Consider the following 21,504-nt stretch of genomic DNA (forward strand, 5'->3'; position numbering starts at 1 on the left):
GCTTCACATTTCCAACGATCAGCATGGATTCATGCCTAAACGATCCATAACTACCAACTAATTGAGCTTCACTTCTTTCGTTTAAGACTGCTTTGCCAGGAAGACCCAAACTGACGCCATCTATACTGATCTCCCTGCTGCGTTCGACAAGGTGTATCATGATTTTGCTATCACAAAGTTCGGACGCTTAGGATTCTTCGGATCTCTACTGGATTGGTTCCGGAGTTATCTAACGGGACGAAAGTTATCCGTTTGAACTGGTGAATCCTTTTCCAGGCAATTCCCTGCCCCCTCTGAAGTGACCCAAGGAAGCCATTTAGGACCGATAATTTTCGTAATATACCTACTTCAAAGACGCACTCTCGCTCCTTGACGGCACAAAACTCGCTTATGCTGATGACGTGAAACTTTTTCACGCCATAAACAACCAAAACGACATCGATTTTTTACAGCAGTAATTTTCCGTATTTGCTCACTGGTGCGACATTAACTGTCTGCCGTTGAACCGCAGCAGATGCTCGGTTATACCGTTTTCCCGTAAGCGGCACACTCTTCATGCGGAGTACATCCTTGGAGCAGGGGCGGTCCTAGAGCTGGCTCTTGGGGGGGGGGGGGGGTGATTTTCCAAATTTCCAAAAATCAGTCAATAACGTATCTAAATACATATATAGCGAAAAAAAGTTCATTTGGAGAGATCGAGTGGGGGGAGGAGGGGGGGGGGGGTAGTTTCAAATGAGACTTAACCCTTCGTTTCATAAAATAACAAAAATAACAAATTTGCAACAATTTATGTATGAAAAAAGTGAAAAATCGTATTTTATTTTAATTTTTTTTCTTTTTTTCTCATCATTTCCAACTGTAAAAAATTATTTTTAAGGCAAAATAAAAAGTAATGAAATGAAGGGTTAAATATTTGCTGCACACCAGACCCGTGCAAAGGACACGTCCATGGGTGGGGGGTTTCTAATTTCAAATTTTGTTTGAAATAATGACGGTACCAAAAAAGAGGACAATAAATAAGCAAATTGATTTCCAAAACCAAGTCATTAATAAATTATTCGAAATGTTGGTTCTTATTTTTGTCGTGATTTTACGAATCTCAATTCAGAGATTCACCTAAACACGCCTGTCGCTCGCAAGAATAGATCAATGACTGACTTTGTTTTGTTTGTTTGTCAAGTGCTGCCAAAATAGCAAATGTTCTCATAAAAATTTATTTTATTTTATTCATCTATAGTGTTGCCGAATACAACTATTACTTTATTTTATTCCCAATTAAATTTGATCTATTTTCTGTATATTCTTCATCTCATCCCTACATTCCTTCTCACCTCTATTCTTAATTAAAACTTTTCACACATCAACATTTGTTTTTTTTTTTTTAGTGCAAAATTTTATTTACCAAATATCCTCAATTTTTATTCCATATTCCACATCTTTCTTCTCCATCCTACAAATTTTATTTAATTTCTGCTTATCTTTCATCACATTTCTACATTCCTTCTCAACTCTTTTCTCAATGGAATCTTTAATTTACCGACTTTTGTTTTTTTTTTAAATAAAAAAAAATTGGTATATCCCTCATCTCAATTCTACATTCCATTCTCTGCAAAAGCTTTTCAAATCTTTTTTTTTTTGCATATTCTTCATTTCATCCGAAAATATTCCTCACAAAAGCCTTCCCAATTTGTGCTTTCTCTGTCGCTATGCTTTTATTTACCAGAGCCGGAACAATCCGCAAAAACACATTCTTGGCAACAGCTTTCTCAAACTGTGCTTTCCTTGTTACTCTGTCTCTGTTTACAAGAGCCGGAATAATTCGATAGTATTCTAAGAAACAGCCTGCCCAACCAGAAGGCTTATTCAAAACAAACAATCAGCAGCAGCAGCCTTAAATATCTGCGCTTTTAATGGCAATTCCGTCTTATTTCCACCGGAAGGCCAAATCAAAACAATCAGCAGCAGCAGCCTTAAATATCTGTGCTTCTAACGGCAACTCCGTCTTATTTCCACCGGAAGACCATATCAAAACAATCAGCAGCAGCACCCTTAAATATCTGCGCTTTTAACGGCAATTCCGTCTTATTTCCATCGAAAAGCAGCCTTAAATATCTGCGCTTTTCAGGGGCAATTCCGTCTTATTTCCACCGGAAGGCCAGATTAAAACAATCAGCAGCAGCAGCCTTAAATATCTGCGCTTTTCAGGGGCAATTCCGTCTTATTTCCACCGGAAGGCCAAATCAAAACAATCAGCAGCAGCCTTAAATATCTGCGCTATTTGTGCTTATTCTACCAACCACGCCATTGTCGTGATTTCACGAATCTAAATTCAGAGATTCACCTAAACACGCCTGTCGCTCGCAAGAATAGATCAATGACTGACTTTGTTTTGTTTGTTTGTCAAGTGCTGCCAAAATAGCAAATGTTCTCATAGAAATTTATTTTATTTTATTCATCTACAGTGTTGCCGAATACAACTATTACTTTATTTTATTCCTAATTAAATTTGATCTATTTTCTGTATATTCTTCATCTCATCCCTACAATTTTGTATTTAAAACAATCAAGTATTTTCAAAACATCAGAAACAAAATGCAAAAGAAAATTTGGAATAAATATATAATATGTCATTTGAGCCAGAAGAAAAATACATCTAATATAACACCAGATTTGATAAAAAATTCTAACAAAAAATCAGATTCGGTCAGAATCGTTGATAATAATGTTATTTATTCACCATATCAATTTAATTGTTTATTTTTTTATGAATGAGGAAAGAATTGATGACATGTGATTAAAATGCTTCTTATAAAATTCTAATTTCTCATTTTCAATATCCATACATTTCTTTTAACTTCCTATTTGCCAAGAATTTTCATAATGTTGAAATGTTCTTAGTTATGTTCTTTTAATTTTCACCATAAGGTCGATAAATTAAATTAACAAACAAAATCACGGTGATTAAACTCTTCATAAATATGAAAAAAAAAGATAAGTTTTAAACATTTGAAAATTTTTGATTTTTTTCTAATAAAAACGTCTTACCAAAATAATTTAAGAGATAGCATTTTGGTGTCTATGTTTTAATGATTGATTTAGTAGATTTTGGTGCGCTAAACTCGAATCTTCAACTAGATTTTGTTTTTCACCTCCCGTTTTGGTGATATGGAGTTTATAAATTTTAAAATGAATCGGTTTTGAGTGAAGTCAATCGTTCATAACTGATGAACTTACGGATGGAAAAAAACTGATTCTGAAATATCTACAGATTTAATAACTCGGAAAGACAAGTTTTTCTGACATAACTAAAGAAAGGTTTTAAAAACAAAAATTTTATTCCATTTAAAAAAAAATTGCTTAAGTCTGAAAAACGATTTGGTTTCTGCTTTGAGGAATATCTTAAATTCAATGTAGTCATTACTTCTATAAACATTCGTTAAAAGTCTATTATTTTACAGAATTGGGAACAGTAAACAAACAGAAAACTTCAATTTTTTTTTTCACAAGAGCTAAAATTACTTGCGTTCTTGGGGAAAGAAATGTGGTGTGAACCCATATTTCGAATTTTAATTGTAATGTTTAAAAGTTTTGTCAGAAAAGTGCAGAATTTACTTAAATAATTTTTAACCTATTTGAAAATAATTTCGGGCACCAATAAAAATCAAAATCAGCTCTTAAATTCTTTTCATAAAAAAAATGTTAATTCTGTAGCCTTGTGAATTGATAAATACTCTTTTGAATGTGGAGTTGAACAATTAGATAAAAAAGAGAGATAAAAAGAGAGGCTGAAAATGCGTTCTTGCGTACGGTTTGTATTTTAAAAAAATTTGAAAAAAAGAGAAGCTTAACAAACTTTCTCTACATACATATTTTGATATCCTTTTAAACAACTTATGTATCCCTTTATAAACAATCTGCGAATCTTTAATATTCACTGCGAATAATTGTTGATAAAGAAAAGACCATTTTCGTCATTTGTATATTCAGCAGTTTAAAAAAGATCAATTAAATAACTCTTTAAAGAATCTTCCGATATAAATGTAATTTTACAAATGAAAAAATACACGCATTTTTATAGAAGAAAATCTGAACAAATTCTCAAGTTATCTACAATATTTTTCTTGAGTATCTATATATCACCGCAAAACTCTCACCAATATTTCAGTGATTCTCGTTTAGCAACAATACCTTTGGAAATCCAAACATTTATTTGAGAAAGTGTTAACAATTGCTATGAATTTGAAAGTGATTTTTTTTTTTATTTTTCTGAAGTATATTGCTGAATCGTGATTTGAAAAAACGAGTTTATATAAACTCTTGTTTCGATGCTTCAATTTCTAAATGTAAATTAAATTCTAAAACAAAATCATTAAAATCAAATTCTTAGATATGCAGCTTTCGGTACTTTATTTTTATTTGTTTTCTCTTAAATTTCAAGCTCTTATAGATTTTTAAATTTATTGGAACTGAATCGAAAGAAATTGCTACAAATTTGAAACGAATGATTTAGTAAAAAAGTGAAAAATCGTATTTTTGCTTCGTACACTCAATATGTATATTATCATGTACTCAATATTTTCAAACTTATTGTACCATTCAAAATGAAAAAAAAATAAAGGGTTCATTATTTGAAGCTTATACTTTTTTCAATGAAAAGTCCTAATCAATAGCAATTGAAATAACGAAACTTTCTGATTCAGGGTAGATTTGAAATTTAAATTATTAAGCTGGATTTTTACTTAAAATTTCAATCATTATTGTGTTGATGAGCTGCAAAATCGGCTATATAATTGGTGTGAATTTGGAACTCCAGCCGTGTTGGTAAAAAATTAGACAAATATCTTGAGCGATTACCTTGTTCGCGAGAAAACAGTCGACTGATGACGGGATTATTATTATTATCACTGGTTTAATCTCATCTGGGAAAAATTAATACATAGGCATGTTTTCGGAGCCTGTGTTTTAAAAACGGTTTTTGGAGGTTTATTCTTGAACTCAATTTTCATCAGATTTTATTCATTACCTCTAATTTTAGGAGTAGAAGTTTTGATATTTTAGAAAATTGAATAGATATGAATGTATAAAAAATGTAAAAAAGAGACACACATATATGGTCAGCAAATTAAATCAAACACTGTAAGTGCCTCAACAAAAGTAATTTGTAATTTGGTGAAAATCGGTCTAGGGAATTGCAAGCTACAGCTGTTCTAGTTTGGCGGACCCATTTTTTTCTAATTTTAAGAATTTAAAAAATCAATAAATTCTTTTATTTCAACAATCACCCCCACGGAGTGGAAAATTTTGAAAATTCAAAAGAACACCCACTAGGAAAAGTTCGAAGTTTTTGAAGAAATTCCAGCGTTTGCGAATATTTTTAACGGTTTTTTGCCGCTTGGGGGGGGTGATCACCCCGATCACCCCCCCCATAGGACTGCGCCTGCCTTGGAGACGAAACCATCAGCCAAGTGGACCACATTAACGATCTAGGAGTTATCCTCGATCAATGGCTTGAGTTCAAGATTCACACGAATTATGTAGTTGACAAAGCTTCTAGAAACCTTGGATTCCTGTTTCGCATGGCCAAAGACTTCAAAGACGTGTACTGCCTTATAAGTCTATGTTGCTGCATAATTTGTTCCATTCTCAAGTACGCATCAGCTATTTGGTGCCCTTTGTATCAGAACGGAGCTGAACGAATTGAGGCTATCCAGCCGGGCTGTCTGCTTGGAAACGCTTCAAGTTCGTAGAAATGCTACTCGAGCTCTGACATCGAGGACAGACTTTCCCGCGCTGCTGGAGGCTTTCCCTCTCAGTGTATGTACGACCCCGAGGATTAAGAAACCAAAATTTGCAACTCTACGTTCCCAGGAAAATTTTAGACGTATCCACAACTGTGTCGAGTAGATTTTAATTTTAATAAGTTATTTATGATTTTGTTATCATTTGGACCAACATGTGATCCGTTGATTTTAAAAACAAACAAATAAACTAGAAGTTCTCATAAAATGCTGCCGTATCAAAAATCAGCTCCTTAGATCTAATAGTGGCTAAGCCTTTAGAAGGCTTTTAAGATGGGCAACCATTGGAAAAAATTGGCAGGGGCCGTTCACATACCACGTGGACAACTTAGGGGGGGAGGGGGTTATGGAAATGTCCACGCTTGTCCACGGAGAGGGGGGTAGGGGTTTGTGTCATGTCCACATGGACATACTTACTTCCAAAATATTTTCTGCCGCTTGAAAGCAAGTGATAAATATGATCCCTCACAGCCCGTGGGGTAGAGAATAGCTTTCAAGTCTTCTAAGCCAGCGGGCATGAGATCGAATCCCAGTCACGGCATACATAATACATTTTCTGTGGGTTGGTGGTCTCAGCATTTATGAAATGCCAGCTATCATATCTTCGAAAGATGTACCTACGCTTAAAGGAAAAACTAATTTCTTCGAGGAAATATCAAGTTTCATTGAGATCCTGTATGTGTTTATGTTCGTTTTCATAATAATTTAGAATTTTTAAATACGTTTATATTAGGATATGCTTATTTGTTTTTTTTTTCAATACCAGCCATTTCATTAACAAAAAGGCAAAAAGTAAATAAATAGTGTTTTCTAACTGTCAAATTAGATTTAGAAAAAAAAATAAAAACAACTTCAGATCTGTCCACGTGGACATCCGGGAAGGGGGGTAGGGGTTTGCAAAATGTCCACGCTTTTCCACAGAAGGGGGGAGGGGGTCAAAAATCTAATTTTTCTGTCCACTTGGTATCTGAATGGCCCAAACATTACGCACGACATCAAATTTACCTGCACAACTATTGGGCACAGACAACCAATTTTCAATGATTTTTAAAATTTGATGTCCCGTTTTTTCACTTTTGGATCTCGTTGACCAAGCCTGAATAAGCACAATCAACGAAAAAAAAAATGCCTTTATAAGATCTTTAGCGTGGGGTTACCATACGTACTCTTGTATGGTGTTTTTCAGAGTACATGTACTCTTTTTCAGTCGAAAAATAGACGTACTCTTCTTTTTGTGAAATTTTACCACTTTTAACTTTTTGTTGTTGAAAGACATTTGATCTGAAAAACCTACGTACTTCTTCCATTTAATGAGGTTGTTTCACATCTTATGCTTAACTACGATAGGAATACGACTTACAACAAATTACTTTAACATCTTGTTTTCATTTACATTCATTTTAAGTCTTGATAAAGTCAGCGCGATGAGTGCCTTTGAGTATGCTTACAGTAATCAATATGTGCACAATTTAGGTAATATGCTTAAATGTGAATAAATGTAAAAAAAAAATATTTATTTTATTTTTGACACTTTACCAGCGTTATGGCATTCTTGTCTAATATCAAATAATGATTGTAAAGTAAATGTAAGCGTCAATAAAAAACGCTCTTTTTGAAATGGATTGGTTATTAATGTTTTTTTGGGGTATGTCAGTAACTATAACATCTAAATACTGCTATCTTTTCGAATAATATAACTTTTGTATTACCTCAACGAACTGACAGATTTTGATTGAATGGAAATATCTCGGTTTGCAATTACAGCAGAACCCCACTTATTTGAGGTAGGGTGATTTGCCAATCGTTGCACAGCTAAGCACATGATTTTGGTGTTTATGCTGTATTTTAGTCATTTCAACCAAATTCACTTGATTTTTTTTTGTCGATGCACTCATACAGGATTGGTCAACAAGATCCAAAAGTTGAAGTGTTCGAAAAAAGTGACTTAAAAATTTAAAAAATCATTTAAAACAGCTTGTCTGTGCCCAATAGTTGCACAGGCAAATTTTGTGTCGTGCATAATGTTGTCCGATTTTTTCCAATGGTTGCACATTTTAAAAATCAGTCACCACGAGGTCGAATAGGCTGATATTTGTTACGGAAGCCTATTATGAGAACTTCTAGTTCAAATGCAATCTAATTTTTAGACGGCCCCTTGTGAGGGGGCGGGGGGGGGGTCTTCCATATAAACCGTCCAATGCACTTTCCAATTCCAATTCGGCCCCAAAAAAACACAAAACCGCCGGAATAGCATTTATCACACGTGAGGTTTTCTCAGAAACTCAAATCCACCTCTTTATTCTCCCGAAGCCATTTGAGTGGAGTGTAATTTAACCTAATTTGCCCAGTGTTGAGCCTTTTTCTTTATATGTCCTACCAACATAAAATTTTATGTCTTTAAAATCCCATAGAATGAACTGAAAGGTATTTACTGCTTAATTTTTTAGTGGCTATTAACAGGTGAAAAGATTAGAGATCGTGATCTGTTTTGTACCTTTTTACCCTTATGAAGAAGATGCAATTTTATAAAACGAATGTTTTAGGACTCACTTGGAAGTCGATCGATTTTTACATAATGAATCTCAATTTAAAACTTGAAAATGGACATAACCCTGCCAAAAGTTTCAGATCGTTTGACTGATTTATGCTCATGATATACAATTATGTATAAGAATTTATTTTCGAAAAGTTTATTGATTTAAATATCTTTTTCATATAAGTGAGTTTATTTTTAATTAATGTAACCTCTGTAGCATTTCATAAATCTTCAGGAAACAATCACATCACATAGAAATGCTTCTCAAGAGTTTTCCGGCTGAAAATTTTCCGGCTAGATCAAATTAAGTTTCACAAAGCTATGACTGTTTATTTTTCTGGATGATAAGGGCCAAATAAAGCTTCACATAGATGTCTCCAGTGACGGCAACTCGACGGCAGATTCGAATTTCTGAGAAAATTGCACGTCAGTTAAGTAATATTTCGGGTCTTCCAACCTTCGACTTCTACTTTTTGGGATTAAGGGTCGTAGTTTTCCTCCTGTATAATATTCAGACAATATTAATAACAATATCAAAGGGATCGCTGTTGACATGGAATAAAATTCTTTAAGATTTGTCGCCACGAAATTACAGAAACAGACTTTTTCAGAACAGCTTTTAGATTTTTTGCATAAATTGTTGAGTAAATGGTCGGGATAAAGGATTTCAAATTAAATCTGATAACAAAGTTGTCGCTCAAAGCCAATGCAGTTGACTTGACTTTGACACTTTTCAGACAATGCAAACTGCCCGATTTTCATATACACATAAGTTTTTTCAACGAGTTTAATAATTTCAAAACTTCATTTTTAAGATTTGACGGTAGAAAAAATAAACTTATGGATATATAAAGTGTCTTTGAATTATTGAATTAATTATTAAAAATCAACATTGAGTGCAAAAAATGTGAAAATTCTTAGTGGAAAACAATTAATTAAAGCACAGAAATAATAAAATTACTAGTTAAACGTAAATATCCACTTATTCAGAAAAAAAACATGTCATATCAATAGACAATTCGAGTTGTTTTAGTTGCATGTAGTCAATGAACGTGTTCAATTTGAAGAACTTTTCGCATGTACAAGAAATTCAAATAAGTTTGAAATAAAGTTTGTTTTAAATTATTGATTTTGCCCATTCTTAAGATTAATTGTTTGCCAGCATGAGGAGAAGCAAAGTACTTCATGAAAAAAGTTATAACCATTTCGAAATAAAAAAAATCGTAATCCATTGAAAAGTATTGTAAAATTGCAGAATTTGCTTTCTGAAGCTTTCAATAATTTCATGACATTTTTTGCGCAAGTTTTGAATCATCACACTTATTGGCAATGCAAAGCAGTATAATGCGATTCTTATTTCCATCCGGTTAACCAGCTTTTAAATTAGCTGTCAAAACACTAAAATTAAAAAAAAATACCTATTTTGAATTTATTGTATGAAAACGAATATCATTTTTGAGGTACAAGTTAGGTTAAGTTTATGTTCACAAGCAATGTATTGCAAGAACCAAGCAATTTTTTTAAAATACAAAATTATGTTTTTTGATCAGTACATCTCTGATGGTTTTTGAATGTAAATTTGGATTTTTCCGTACAAGCCTCCTTATCCTAAGCCTTCAAATCACGTTGTTATAATTCTGGACTTAATCAATCGATTCCAAAATTTGTATTGCTATTTTTAGCTGTAAAAACAACCAAACAAAGTTATTGGAGGTATACGAATTTATAAATTTGAAATTTCCAAACAAATTTTGCAGCGGAATTATGTACAACAATGGGGCAGGAGGAGATTGAGCGGACTAATTGTTGCACGTTCCAACATATTTTCTGGTTAAGTATGGATCATAATTTTTTTTCAAAATCATGGTGTGAAAATTGTCCAACAAACGTTTCGTATAGAAAACTGATACGAAAAATGTTTTGTTCTGACGTAAAACCTTATTTGCCGAAGAAGGAATGTTAAGGTTTTTGTTAACAATTAGCACAAAAACCGCGCGAAAAAAACAAGAAAAATTAAAACTGTCGTAAGATACACACTTACCAGCAGAAAATATCACAAAAGTCTCATTTCATCAGAAAACATGCCGAATTACATGATTCAGTATTATTTTTGAGGAAAAGTTGAAAAACAGCTGAAATATTGACAATTTAAGTCATGCTGTGCAACAATGGGTTAGGGGACAACGATTGGCAAATCACCCTAGATCAAAACGTGTCTTTTTTTTAATTTTTGGGCTTCCTCAGATAATACGAAATATGTACATTCTTTCCTTCTGTTTTGCATACCATCCGATAACAGCAAAACTCGTTAATTAAATGGATCTTATATCAACCTGATAACTGGGAGCTCAGAAAACCGGAGTTTTTTCGTTTCTCCTGACTTTTTGGGTAAATGATCTCAATGTACTCTTTTTGGTGTTGCGAGATCCGGTAACCCTACTTTAGCGTAATGTTGAGCTGTTCTATAAGGCCTGTTTTTCAGTACAACAGTTGAGCTTATATTTTCAGAGTTACCAAAAATTCTATTAGCTCAGCTGGCGACAAGATGAACTCGTTCGTTTTTGAGCTTGAGAAGTTCGTTCAAATGTACAATTGTTATAATTTGAGTTTCGAAAGTGTCAAGCCTCCTAGAACATACATGAAAGGTTTTAACTTTTTTTTTAACTTTATTGTTTGTTCGAAGCTCGATATCAAGCACCCGAGAGAATCGATTTTGCATTCTCGCGGGTACCATTTATCCAGCCAAGTGTAAACTTTAAAAGTTCATGATAAAAAAAAATTGTGACCAAAAATAGCTTATCAAATCTTAGCAAATGCTTGTGCTCACTTTTATTCGCTCTTCTCATCGAATTTAGCATAAGCTCTAGCTCAGCCCAATGCAACGATCACATCGGGTGGGAGAAGTGGGTGATGCGTTCGTGCGCCTGTATGTGTGACTTAATTACGCCGTGTTTTCCCATTGTTGACAGAGTCTCTCCTCGGCTCAGCTGAGTCCAGAACACCTCACCTAGCTCAGCCGGAGCGACCGGCCAGCCAGACACAAAATTGCCGTAGTAACTCTCGGACGATCAACGAAACCAGTAGCTAGTCTAGTGTAGGGCTCTCGACCGCGCCAGGTCGAATCGTAATTCGATCGGAATTCGCACCCCGTTTTTCTGCTCAGGTGTTTCGCGCGGTGGACAACAGTGCAATGCATTCACGTGCTCGGCTGAAAAACATTCGGTACCTTGGGGTTTGTTTGTTGTTTTTCGTTGTTTCACTGCCTAGTTTATGTCTGGGAGATTCACTGGACGGGACAACGTCCAAGGCCGTTAGCGAGGTCGAGAATGCCATCGACAATGCGCTGGAACCGGTTACGCCTGGCGTTGTGCCGGTGGCAAATGTAACGGATATACCTGGAGAGGTAGTTCCCATAGCAGTCACAACGATACCCGGTACCAGCTCCAGCAGTTCAGAACTGCCATCGTCGACACCGGAAGTAACCAGCTCATCAACGACAACAACATCATCAACATCAACAACAGCAAAGACGACGACGACGCCACCGACAACGACGGAGACGACCGGAAAGAGTCAACCGCAATCGTTACCTCCGAATTGTGCCCCGATGAAGGTAAGATAACTGCAAAAATAACGGACTCGGGGAAATGATTAAAAAAGAGGGTACCTTCCCAAATAAAGATATGTAGGTGCGCATAGCGCCTAAAGTTTTTGTTTTAGCTGTCGTTGTTGTTATTGTTGGTCTTCGGACTATCTTCAACTCAACCATGCTGTTTGTGGGAATGATAAAGTGCTATGGATTTTACGCAACCGTGTTGGGCGAAGGCGTTGTGGCATAATTTTATATTCAGTTTATGGAAAGAAGTGATATCATTGTGCAAAGTTGACAAGCCCGGCCTCTTGGCTTGAGATGCATGACGCAGCCCGATGATGACTAAACAAGCTCTCTTGCAGGAAGTCGGTCTATCAAGAATCCGCACAACGAATGATAAATTGGCAATATCCGAAAGTGTTAATCACGACTTTGAATTGCTGATGGAATAACTAGACGTCAAGTTGAAAAAACCTCATCGTGCAACGTTTTTGAGAATGGAAATTCAAATAAAATGAAAGCTCCTGAACTTATGAACATCGGACATATGTACAACAATCGATGTTAATTCAATATTCCAGTACTACTCCCGAGGTACTTTGGATGAAACACAGCAGGATTTATAATATGAAACGTTAGAAAAAGTTTGACTACTCAATATCGTTCTAGAACTTTGAACAGTTTCTTATAAATCACACGTAAATCGATTTTTTTAAATCAGGGGTGAGCATTAGGCGGCCCTTTTGAATAATTTCTTCGAATTTTTAGATCGTTAGTTGTCATAAAATATCATTCAATGTACCGGAAATAGTTCGATGACTTGTTTAAATATGTTCTTGACGTGTTTTTATTTGGATTTATCGACCAATCACTCCGATTGGTGACTTTTTCCAGAAATTTTAACATTCGATGTGTTTTTTCAAAGGGATTAAGTGCAATATCTTTGTCAGAAACGCAAAACAGGTGTTTTTACGTTTTACTTATTTACTTTTAAATTCATAAGCAATAACTAATAGCAAGTTGACAAAGGCAAATAGAGGAATTGGAATACAGTTGATGGAACTTAATGATGATTTTTTTTTATGTTTCTGTCAAAGTTAAATTTGTATGATAAATTAACTCAGCAGAATTTTTTTCGATGGTAGCTGATGCATAAAAATCGCCGGAAAAAATCTATGTTCTCCACATTATTGTTATTTTGTATTTGATGCAAAAAACTGTGAAATTTTTTTCTGATGTTATACCAAACGTTGACAAATTTAGTCTTCACTTGGATAATTACAATTTATATCAACATCGTCAAAAAATAGTGGTAGAAATCATATCCCAGTTGCACTTAATTTTAATTTATAAAAGCTATATAAAAATGTTTAAAAAAAAGTTAACAATTGAAAATGTGAACTCTAGCCAAAATTCTTGTATAAAATTTGATTGGGCATCTGTAAAATTATTGTTATTTCAGGATTCTAGGAAATTAGTGAAAGACTGTTTGAAAATACGTTGCCGGCCAAAAGTTTGGGATCACCCCCTCAAAAACATGATCGGCCATATCTCAGTCATCTTATTACATATTGGAATTCTTTAGATCTCATTCAGAATATCGTGAGCAAAACCTTTTTTGTATGTGTTTGACTAAATGCAAAGATTGAATTTATATGACTAAAATTGAGCTTAAATTAAAAACCCTAATTTTGATTTAGAGACGTACTTAATCATTTTTGGACTGATTTTGTTCGGTTTACATCATGGGTGGCCAACATTTTTAACAGCCGGGCAAAATTTTGAAGATGAAATAGGCTGGCGGGAAACACCACCATTTTTTTTTTCAAATAAGTATTCAGAGCAAATAAATGAATAACTGTTTTTCAGTTATGATTCGCTACAGGTTTCTAATGGTTCCATTTGAATTGACTGGAAAAATAATTCAAAAAGTTTTTAAGAGCTCTTTTCTCATCCCAAATTATTATTTTCATTACTAAGTTAAAAATATTTTACGACTAAAATAACATTTGTGTTTATCCAGACCAAATTAAATATCGATATAAATTATAAAGAGCAGGTGTTATGTCAAATTTATAAGTTGGTAATTTATGATTTAAACTTCAAGTGGGTAAATCTGTTGCAGAAATATCTAATAGTGTGGAAATTCCAAAGAACATTGGATTTTTTTCATGGTCTTAAAGTTTTTCAAACAAAATAAAAGATTGTTGACTTCTGTATCCTGTTGAGCTGTCTAACTTTTACTTTTAAAAAGAACAAACAAAATGATGTGATGGTTTGTATTGACTGCAAACGTCTTCAAAAAAATTTGAACTAACTTTTAACATGTACGTACTGCTTCAAGAATCCCCATTTCAGATCTCATAGTTTAATCGGCAGCGTTGCACAAAAATGAACAATCATTTATTCTTTTTCAAACCAATTTGTTCAGAAACTTATTTTAACCACACCTTCATCATAGTTTACAAACTGAACTATCTTCAGCAAATGAAAAATGCAGTTTCCGCGGCTATAGAAACATCCCAAGAATACTTTTTTTTTCAAATTTTTACACTATCCAAACAGATTTAAAAAATTTGAACACTGAAAATGAAACTGAAAATAAAGGTGTCGGAACTAAAAAAACGCAATCTTTTCTTTCCGGCAAAGTCGAAAAAGTCATTAAAAAAAATATTATGATATTCATGGCTAACGTTCTTCCTTTCATTGATTTTAATGTTTTTTCAATCTTTTCATCATATTTGAATAGTTGATTTTTTTTTTTTAATTTTGTGAACATTGTTTAATTTTTTTTAACAATTTGCAATATTTAAAAAAATCATGGTTGAAACACAATTTTAAAAAATAAATCAATGATCTAATTTTGAAAATGACAGCACATTTCTAACATATTTATCTATAAAAGAATAATTGTTTTAACAGTATTAACAGAATAATTACAACGATTTTCAATGGTTTCGAAATTTTGCGAATGTATCATCGCAATGGGGAAAATTTCATAATCTGACGGGTGTGTGGCAAGCCTATAAAATTCCGTAAGATTGCAAAATATGTTTATTTTTGTGACTTTAAAACACATGATATTTTGCAGCTTCCAAAATTAATATTTCAGGGGTATTAGATTTAACATTTTTCCGTTACAAAAACCATATTTGAAATCCACATTACTTTTTATTTTTCAGCAGATATTAAAACATGGCACATCAAAACGCATTGAAAGTTAACAACTTTTCAAATGAAAAATTTTAAAAGTGTTAGCAGTGAAAATCTATGTAAAAAATAATAAATAAGCTACAAAAACTATTAAACAGTACCGTCTGCCAAAAACGAGCAAATTTTAAAACTGGGTAAAATTCAGAAGACATCTGCGCAAATTGCCATATAGAGTTGGTTTCAATGGAAGCAAACAAATTAAAAAAAATCTTCTTTCTACACTGCCCAAAATACTACACTTTGACAAATAAATAGATCAATTCGTTAATAAATATGTTTTGATTTTCGGTATAACTTCTTACTTAATTTTACAGTTTTTTTTTTTTGAAAATATCATATTATTCTATCCATGAAGCCTTCAAAAACCAGTAAAAATTCAAACTAGTGCCAAACACCCATTTAGGAGCCCTTATCGCTTTAAGAATAATGGAAAAGGTTATTAATTAAGAATAATTCATTGCAGTACATATCTGTTGTTCGAAATTACTGTTTATGTGTTACATATTGTGAAATTGTAAAATATTCTGGTTTTAGTCCGAACTAAGTTTCGAATTCATGAATGATTGAGACAGATTTTGATAAACTACATCTCAAAATGGTACAGTAACCATCAAAAGCCTCCACTCTCAAATAGAACTAAGATTTTAAAGTGGTCATTCTGGAAAAAGCTTCGCGGGCCATAAAAAAACAGCCGCGGGCCACAGGTGGCTCACGGGCCATGATTTGGCCACCCATGGTTTACATCATAAAAAATCGCTAAAAATTTGTAGTTATTACGATTTAATTTTTTTCTATCTAGCGAAGCTTTTTGTTTTTATTTATAGAAATCTCCAAATAACTGACGAGTGTCTTTTATAAAAGTACGGCCCACCGAGAAGATCTTGAATAATAACTGGCCCGTTGGTTCAAAAGGTTACTCACCCCTGTTTGTTTTAAAAAAAAAATTGTGTTATTTATAGCTAATGTTGACCAATTTGTAAGTTTACAGTAAAAGTCAATCTTAACGCCTTTCCAATCAAGGATCGTTTAGATCAGGTGTGAGCAAACTTTTGAAGAAACGGGCCAAATGGAATTTGAAAACTTTTCGTCGGGCCTCACTTACAATAATATTTAGGATTTTATAGTTAGCAGAGCCTAACGTCAATTTTTGACGATAAAAAGGGAAAATAAAATGAATTTATGTTTCAAAGGAAACAGAAATTGATCACTACTTTTTTAAACAAGGTAAATAATTTCAGCCAAAATTGAACAGGTACCTGCATGACTAAATAAATCTTGATTATTTTGTAATAATTATAATTTTTTAATCGATTCGAACTTTTTACTGATTTTTCTTACAAATAGAGACATCGTTTGTTTCCCCTTTTTATACGTAACGATAATTCTGGAGATTTTTCTGTGATTCAAGAAAAACTCTTTTTTTGTTCAAATTGATTCTACTATTCGTCATCACTTTAGTTTAAATTGGAACTATGGAGCCATATCTCAGCGAAAACTCAGTAAAAAAAACATATTTTTTGGAAATCACTGTCTTTTCAGCGTTCGAAGTTGAATCTTGTAAACATTACAACCTTGTTTCGTGCCCATTTTCGAAAAGTTTTTTCACAATTCAAATGGTGTCCTCGAAGACCAGATTTTTTTTAAAAAAAAGGGGAATAAACTGTTTTTTAATATGAACTTCTGTATAAGATTAATGCATTGCTGCATATTGAACAATGTTATTAAAATCACAGAAACATTCACAATTTCACGGATTTTTAAGCAAATTTTGTCAATGTTATAGTTTACATTTTTTACTCTAGAATTTATTTTTCAGATTATCATGATTTAATTTTAGATGTCACTGCGATTAGAGTGTCCATTTCCCGGCCATTTTAGCGTTTCCGGGTATCGGGAAATCTGACAATCCTTTTCCCGGGAGTTGAAGAAAATGAAGATTTCAACATAAAATCCATTTTCTAATCTGGGAACAAATCCAAGACCCGAAACCATAGTACTTTAACCAAAAAACTGGTCTGATTCTAGCTGCAAAAATTTGAAATAATTGAGAAAAAATTTCACTTTCGATAGAAGTTGACCAGCTAGACTTCAGGTAATTCAGCAAATATAGTAAATTTTCAGATAAATATCCATTTGTTTCACAATACATATGTCATTTTGCTACTGTCAACAGTATCCGAAACAAAAGTTCTAAATGATGAGTGTTCCAGAATAGAACAATCAGATTCTTTCCGTAGCGTTTCATTATTGGAATTGTTTGGTTTTATAGATGCTTTGTCGTTTTACACTTTTACACTAAGTTTTCGATTGGAAAAACACTTTTTTTCAAAATTCCATGTAGATATTAACCAGATTCAAGAAAAAATAATATTTAAGACTAAACCACCAAGTTAGAACTATCATTTTTCTCGCTCAATCTGATTCATTTTTCCAATTTAGATTGTGTAAATTTGAAGTAAGTTAGCACTTTTTATTGGCTTCGGGAATTCCCGGGATTTTTTAAACGTTTCCCGGGATTCGAGAATTCCCGATTTTTTTAATTCTCGGGAACCCTCGATCGGGAAATCTCGGGTAGGCTTTTTAGGGCTTATTCATGAAAATCTTATGACTATTATAATGTCGATTGCCTATTTTCAAGTGAAATGACTCAATTTATCGATGTTCGGCATGATTTTTTTTAAAGGCATTTCTGAAAATAGCATCACAGAAAATCGTCACAAATATTGTTTTTGACGAGAAATCAGAATTTTCGTCAGAGACTTAGAAGCTTAGTCAAGTCGATAAGAAATCTGTAATCGTTCTCCTTCCTATTCAGAAATTAAAAAAAAAAACTAATTTGTACAAGGTTTTATTTTTTTAGGTATTTGAGTGCTAATAGAACACATTTTTTAAATTAAATGACATAATTAAATTTTGGGAAAAATAATCTGGGGGAAATCTGGGAATCTGGGTTACCTATCTCAGAAAAAATAATCTGCTTTATCTTTTACTGAAACGAATACAAATTTATTCGACTAACGGACTTCGAAATGCCTGTGACGACCTGGGCCTTGCGATTTTTCGTTTACCCTCTCGATCCATTTTATGGATTTGAATTTGAATGTGGTAGTTAGATAATTAGAAAAAAGGTAATCTGGACAAAAAAACTTCAAAACCAAAGGACGTGCAAACGTGGGGGGTTTTAGGGGTTTAAATATCCACCCCCCCCCCCCCCCAAATTTTTTCCAAGTAAAATTTCCACCTTAGTATCGGAAAATGATTTGATTTTAAAAGGTGTTTAAAATAAGAGTTAAATCATCCTAGATTTGAGACATTTCATTCTACGACACTATATGACGAACACGAATTGTAACAAATTTCTAATTGTAAATATCGATTTGCAATTCAATTGTAAACTTTTGTATTAGAACTCTAAACTTGACATACAAAAACCCTACCTCGTCTTTGGTGGTCCACAGAACAAAACTCAAAATTCCAATATCCTTGAAACCTCTACTTATTACTAAAAATTTTGATTTGGAAAAAAAAAATTCGTCTGTGTCATGACAAATATTGTGCTGATATGAAACATTCTTCAATAAACCTATTTAAGCTTTAATTTATTTTTTTTCCTTGCTCTTCTCAATGCTCAACTTCACTTTTAAAAAGGTTTTGATAAATTGCACAAGGCCACGAAATTTACATTTTTCCAAGGTGCAACGAATTTAAATCGTTATTTCGACTAATTTGGGTGCCCTGAATCTAAATTTGCAGTAGCTTCTGAAAATAGGTTAAAATTATTTAAGAAAGTTCTGCTCGTTATTGACAAAACTTCTAAACAATAACATATTATTTTGAAATAAAAGATTTGATTCCAAGTAATTCTGAGCCCTGCGAAAATAGTAATTAAAGTTTTCTATTTGTTTAATTTTCCTCATTTAACGAATTTTTATAGAAGTTTTAAACTAAATAGAACTTAAGATATTTGTTAAGCGTAAATCTAATTGTATGGCAGGTTTCAATAAATTTGTTAAATGAAATAAAGTTTTTAAACTTACTGCAGTAATGTCAAAAATAATTTTACTTAAGTACCTTTATATTTACAATTTTCTAAAACTGATGATTTTTACTTTTTCACATCATGCATCATCATCGTAACATTATTCCTCAATTGAATGAAAAATATAAAAAAAATCAGAATCAATTTTTTTTCTTATATGTATTTAATCAGTTATCATTGATTGATCTCACTTAAAACTGACACAATTTAAAACTCCATATCACCAAAACTATATGTGATACCTAGTTAAAATTTGACAAAAGATTCGAGTGCAAGACGCTAAGTTTACCAAATCAATCATTAAAACATAAGTACCAAAATGCTGTTCCCTTGACTTATTAATTTAATTCTGTAAATAAAACGTGTTTATTAAAAAAAACCGTCCTTAATGCTAGAAAACTTATCATTTTCATCTTCATATTTGATTATAATTTTCAAATTAAATTTGACTATGTTTTTCAATTCTGAATTTTTGGTGTCCAAAATTAAAAACCTTTAATTTTATTCCTAATAAAAAATTCACATTTCAAACCGCGATTATTTATTTTTTCATAATTAAAAAAAACTACAGTGGAATTTTGAATCACCCTTCAGTTGAAAATGAAGAAAAAAAAAGTAAATAAAGATGAATAAAGGGGAATAAAAATTATTATAATTTTCCTTACTATTGATCAAGGTAAATTTTTCTTGCCTGGTCTAACATTTTAATTTTTTTTATAAATCTGTGTTTTGAGAATATTGATTTCAAATTTTGTAACTAGACTGCTAAGAAATCCTTTTGAAGCAAATTTCTAGTTCAGGATAAGAAACATCATTTTGAAAATTCTATCAATGACTTACTGAATATATCATTGACTTGAAACTTTCATACAGATTTGTTTAGGTAGTTCTGATTTATTTTATAAGGAAAAAATATTATTCTGTGAGTTTGTGTGATAATAATGAGCAAGAAAATGATGTTAGAAATCCATTTTCTTATTTATTGAGTATTTTTGATATTTTTTTTTATTTTTAGTTAAATTTGAATTTCGAAATCACCCCCCCCCCCCCCCCGGACGGATACTTTACACGGGCCTGTCAACACCTATAACATTTTGCCAATACAAGAAGGCATCTATGCCTTTACTTTGAATACAAGAACAAAATAAATGCTTCATTCATAGAAAAAGTTAACAATTACAAGAACAGTTACAAGAAGGCATCTATGCCTTTACTTTGAATACAAGAACAAAATAAATGCTTCATTCATAGAAAAAGTTAACAATCTGATTTTTGTACAGTGAGCTTGAATAGTACCAATCTATGTGTTTTGCTTGTTAAAATATGAATGGTTGAAAATCACCAAAATTTTCATTTTTCTACAATTCATTTTGAATTGTTCAACGGATAAATTAAGCATAAGATTATTTTTCTGGATGAAACAATTGGCGTTGAGGACCAAAAATATGACAAAGCATGTGAAATGATGAAAACTTTAGTTTTTCTACAAAAATCAATATTTTTTCTTAAAATTTACTGTAGAAATGATAACATTAATGTTTCTACGACCCCATTAAATAGATAACTGCATTTTTAAGGCGTTTTCTAATATTCCAAAGGTTTCAAAGGATTTTTTAAAACTTTTCCTCTTGCACGAAGCAATTTAACAGTTGAGCTATAACACTTTATCAAACAGCTGATTTTGTTTATAAACATTACGTGAAATGAAGTACCAAACGTGAGTTCGTTTTGAATCAGAAAATGTCGGTTGATTTCATTTTCAGGAAACCACACTTTTTCCTGTTTCAAGTCGTAGATGGCAGCAACATCTGGCAGTTAAAACCAAATATGTCTGGATATTGATTTTCCAACACAGTTTTTCTTTGGGGTTCACTGTGAAGAAAGCTTTTCTGAATTTGCAAAAACTCACCAGCTCAAGAATTTACCACCGCCGAAGTTTCTGCTCATCTCCACTTCCGCTCCAATTGAGAATCATACCAATAATACTGCTAGCTATTTGGTCCATCAAGCTTCATCGGAAAGCCTAACACTTTTCTAATTATCAGTCCAAGAAATTCACTTTTTAGTGTCCTTGATGCAATTCTTATTATTTTCTTCAGTGATCTCAGAATTTCCAAGGCATTCACATGGTCCCGAGTTCTCATTTTCCGACTCAAATCATCAGGCACAACCTAACTGTAGAACCTCTAGAAAAAACATCTTTCATAAATCTTATTCGTCCTTAAATCCTCAACACTCTATTTTTTCGATCGAAGCTTTCAAAATTCTATGTACTGAAATCTTTCATTAGAAAAAACAGACTAATAAAAATAAATTATCACCATCA

The 21,504-nt window shown here is 32.7% G+C and overlaps 1 protein-coding gene across 2 annotated transcripts in view; it reads left to right on the forward strand.

The window, feature by feature from the left end:
- The window catches only part of LOC129748600 (probable G-protein coupled receptor Mth-like 14), a 52,143-nt gene that overhangs the window by 13,656 nt on the left and 16,983 nt on the right, over positions 1–21,504 (forward strand). For both annotated transcript variants that reach the window (XM_055743260.1, XM_055743259.1), the window contains exon 2: positions 11,304–11,947. In XM_055743260.1, the coding sequence (XP_055599235.1) occupies positions 11,525–11,947 (423 nt within the window). In that variant the 5' untranslated portion in view covers positions 11,304–11,524. The remainder of the gene's footprint in view (positions 1–11,303; positions 11,948–21,504) is intronic.

This window comes from Uranotaenia lowii, chromosome 2, assembly GCF_029784155.1.
Source record: "Uranotaenia lowii strain MFRU-FL chromosome 2, ASM2978415v1, whole genome shotgun sequence".
Lineage (NCBI taxonomy): Eukaryota > Metazoa > Arthropoda > Insecta > Diptera > Culicidae > Uranotaenia > Uranotaenia lowii.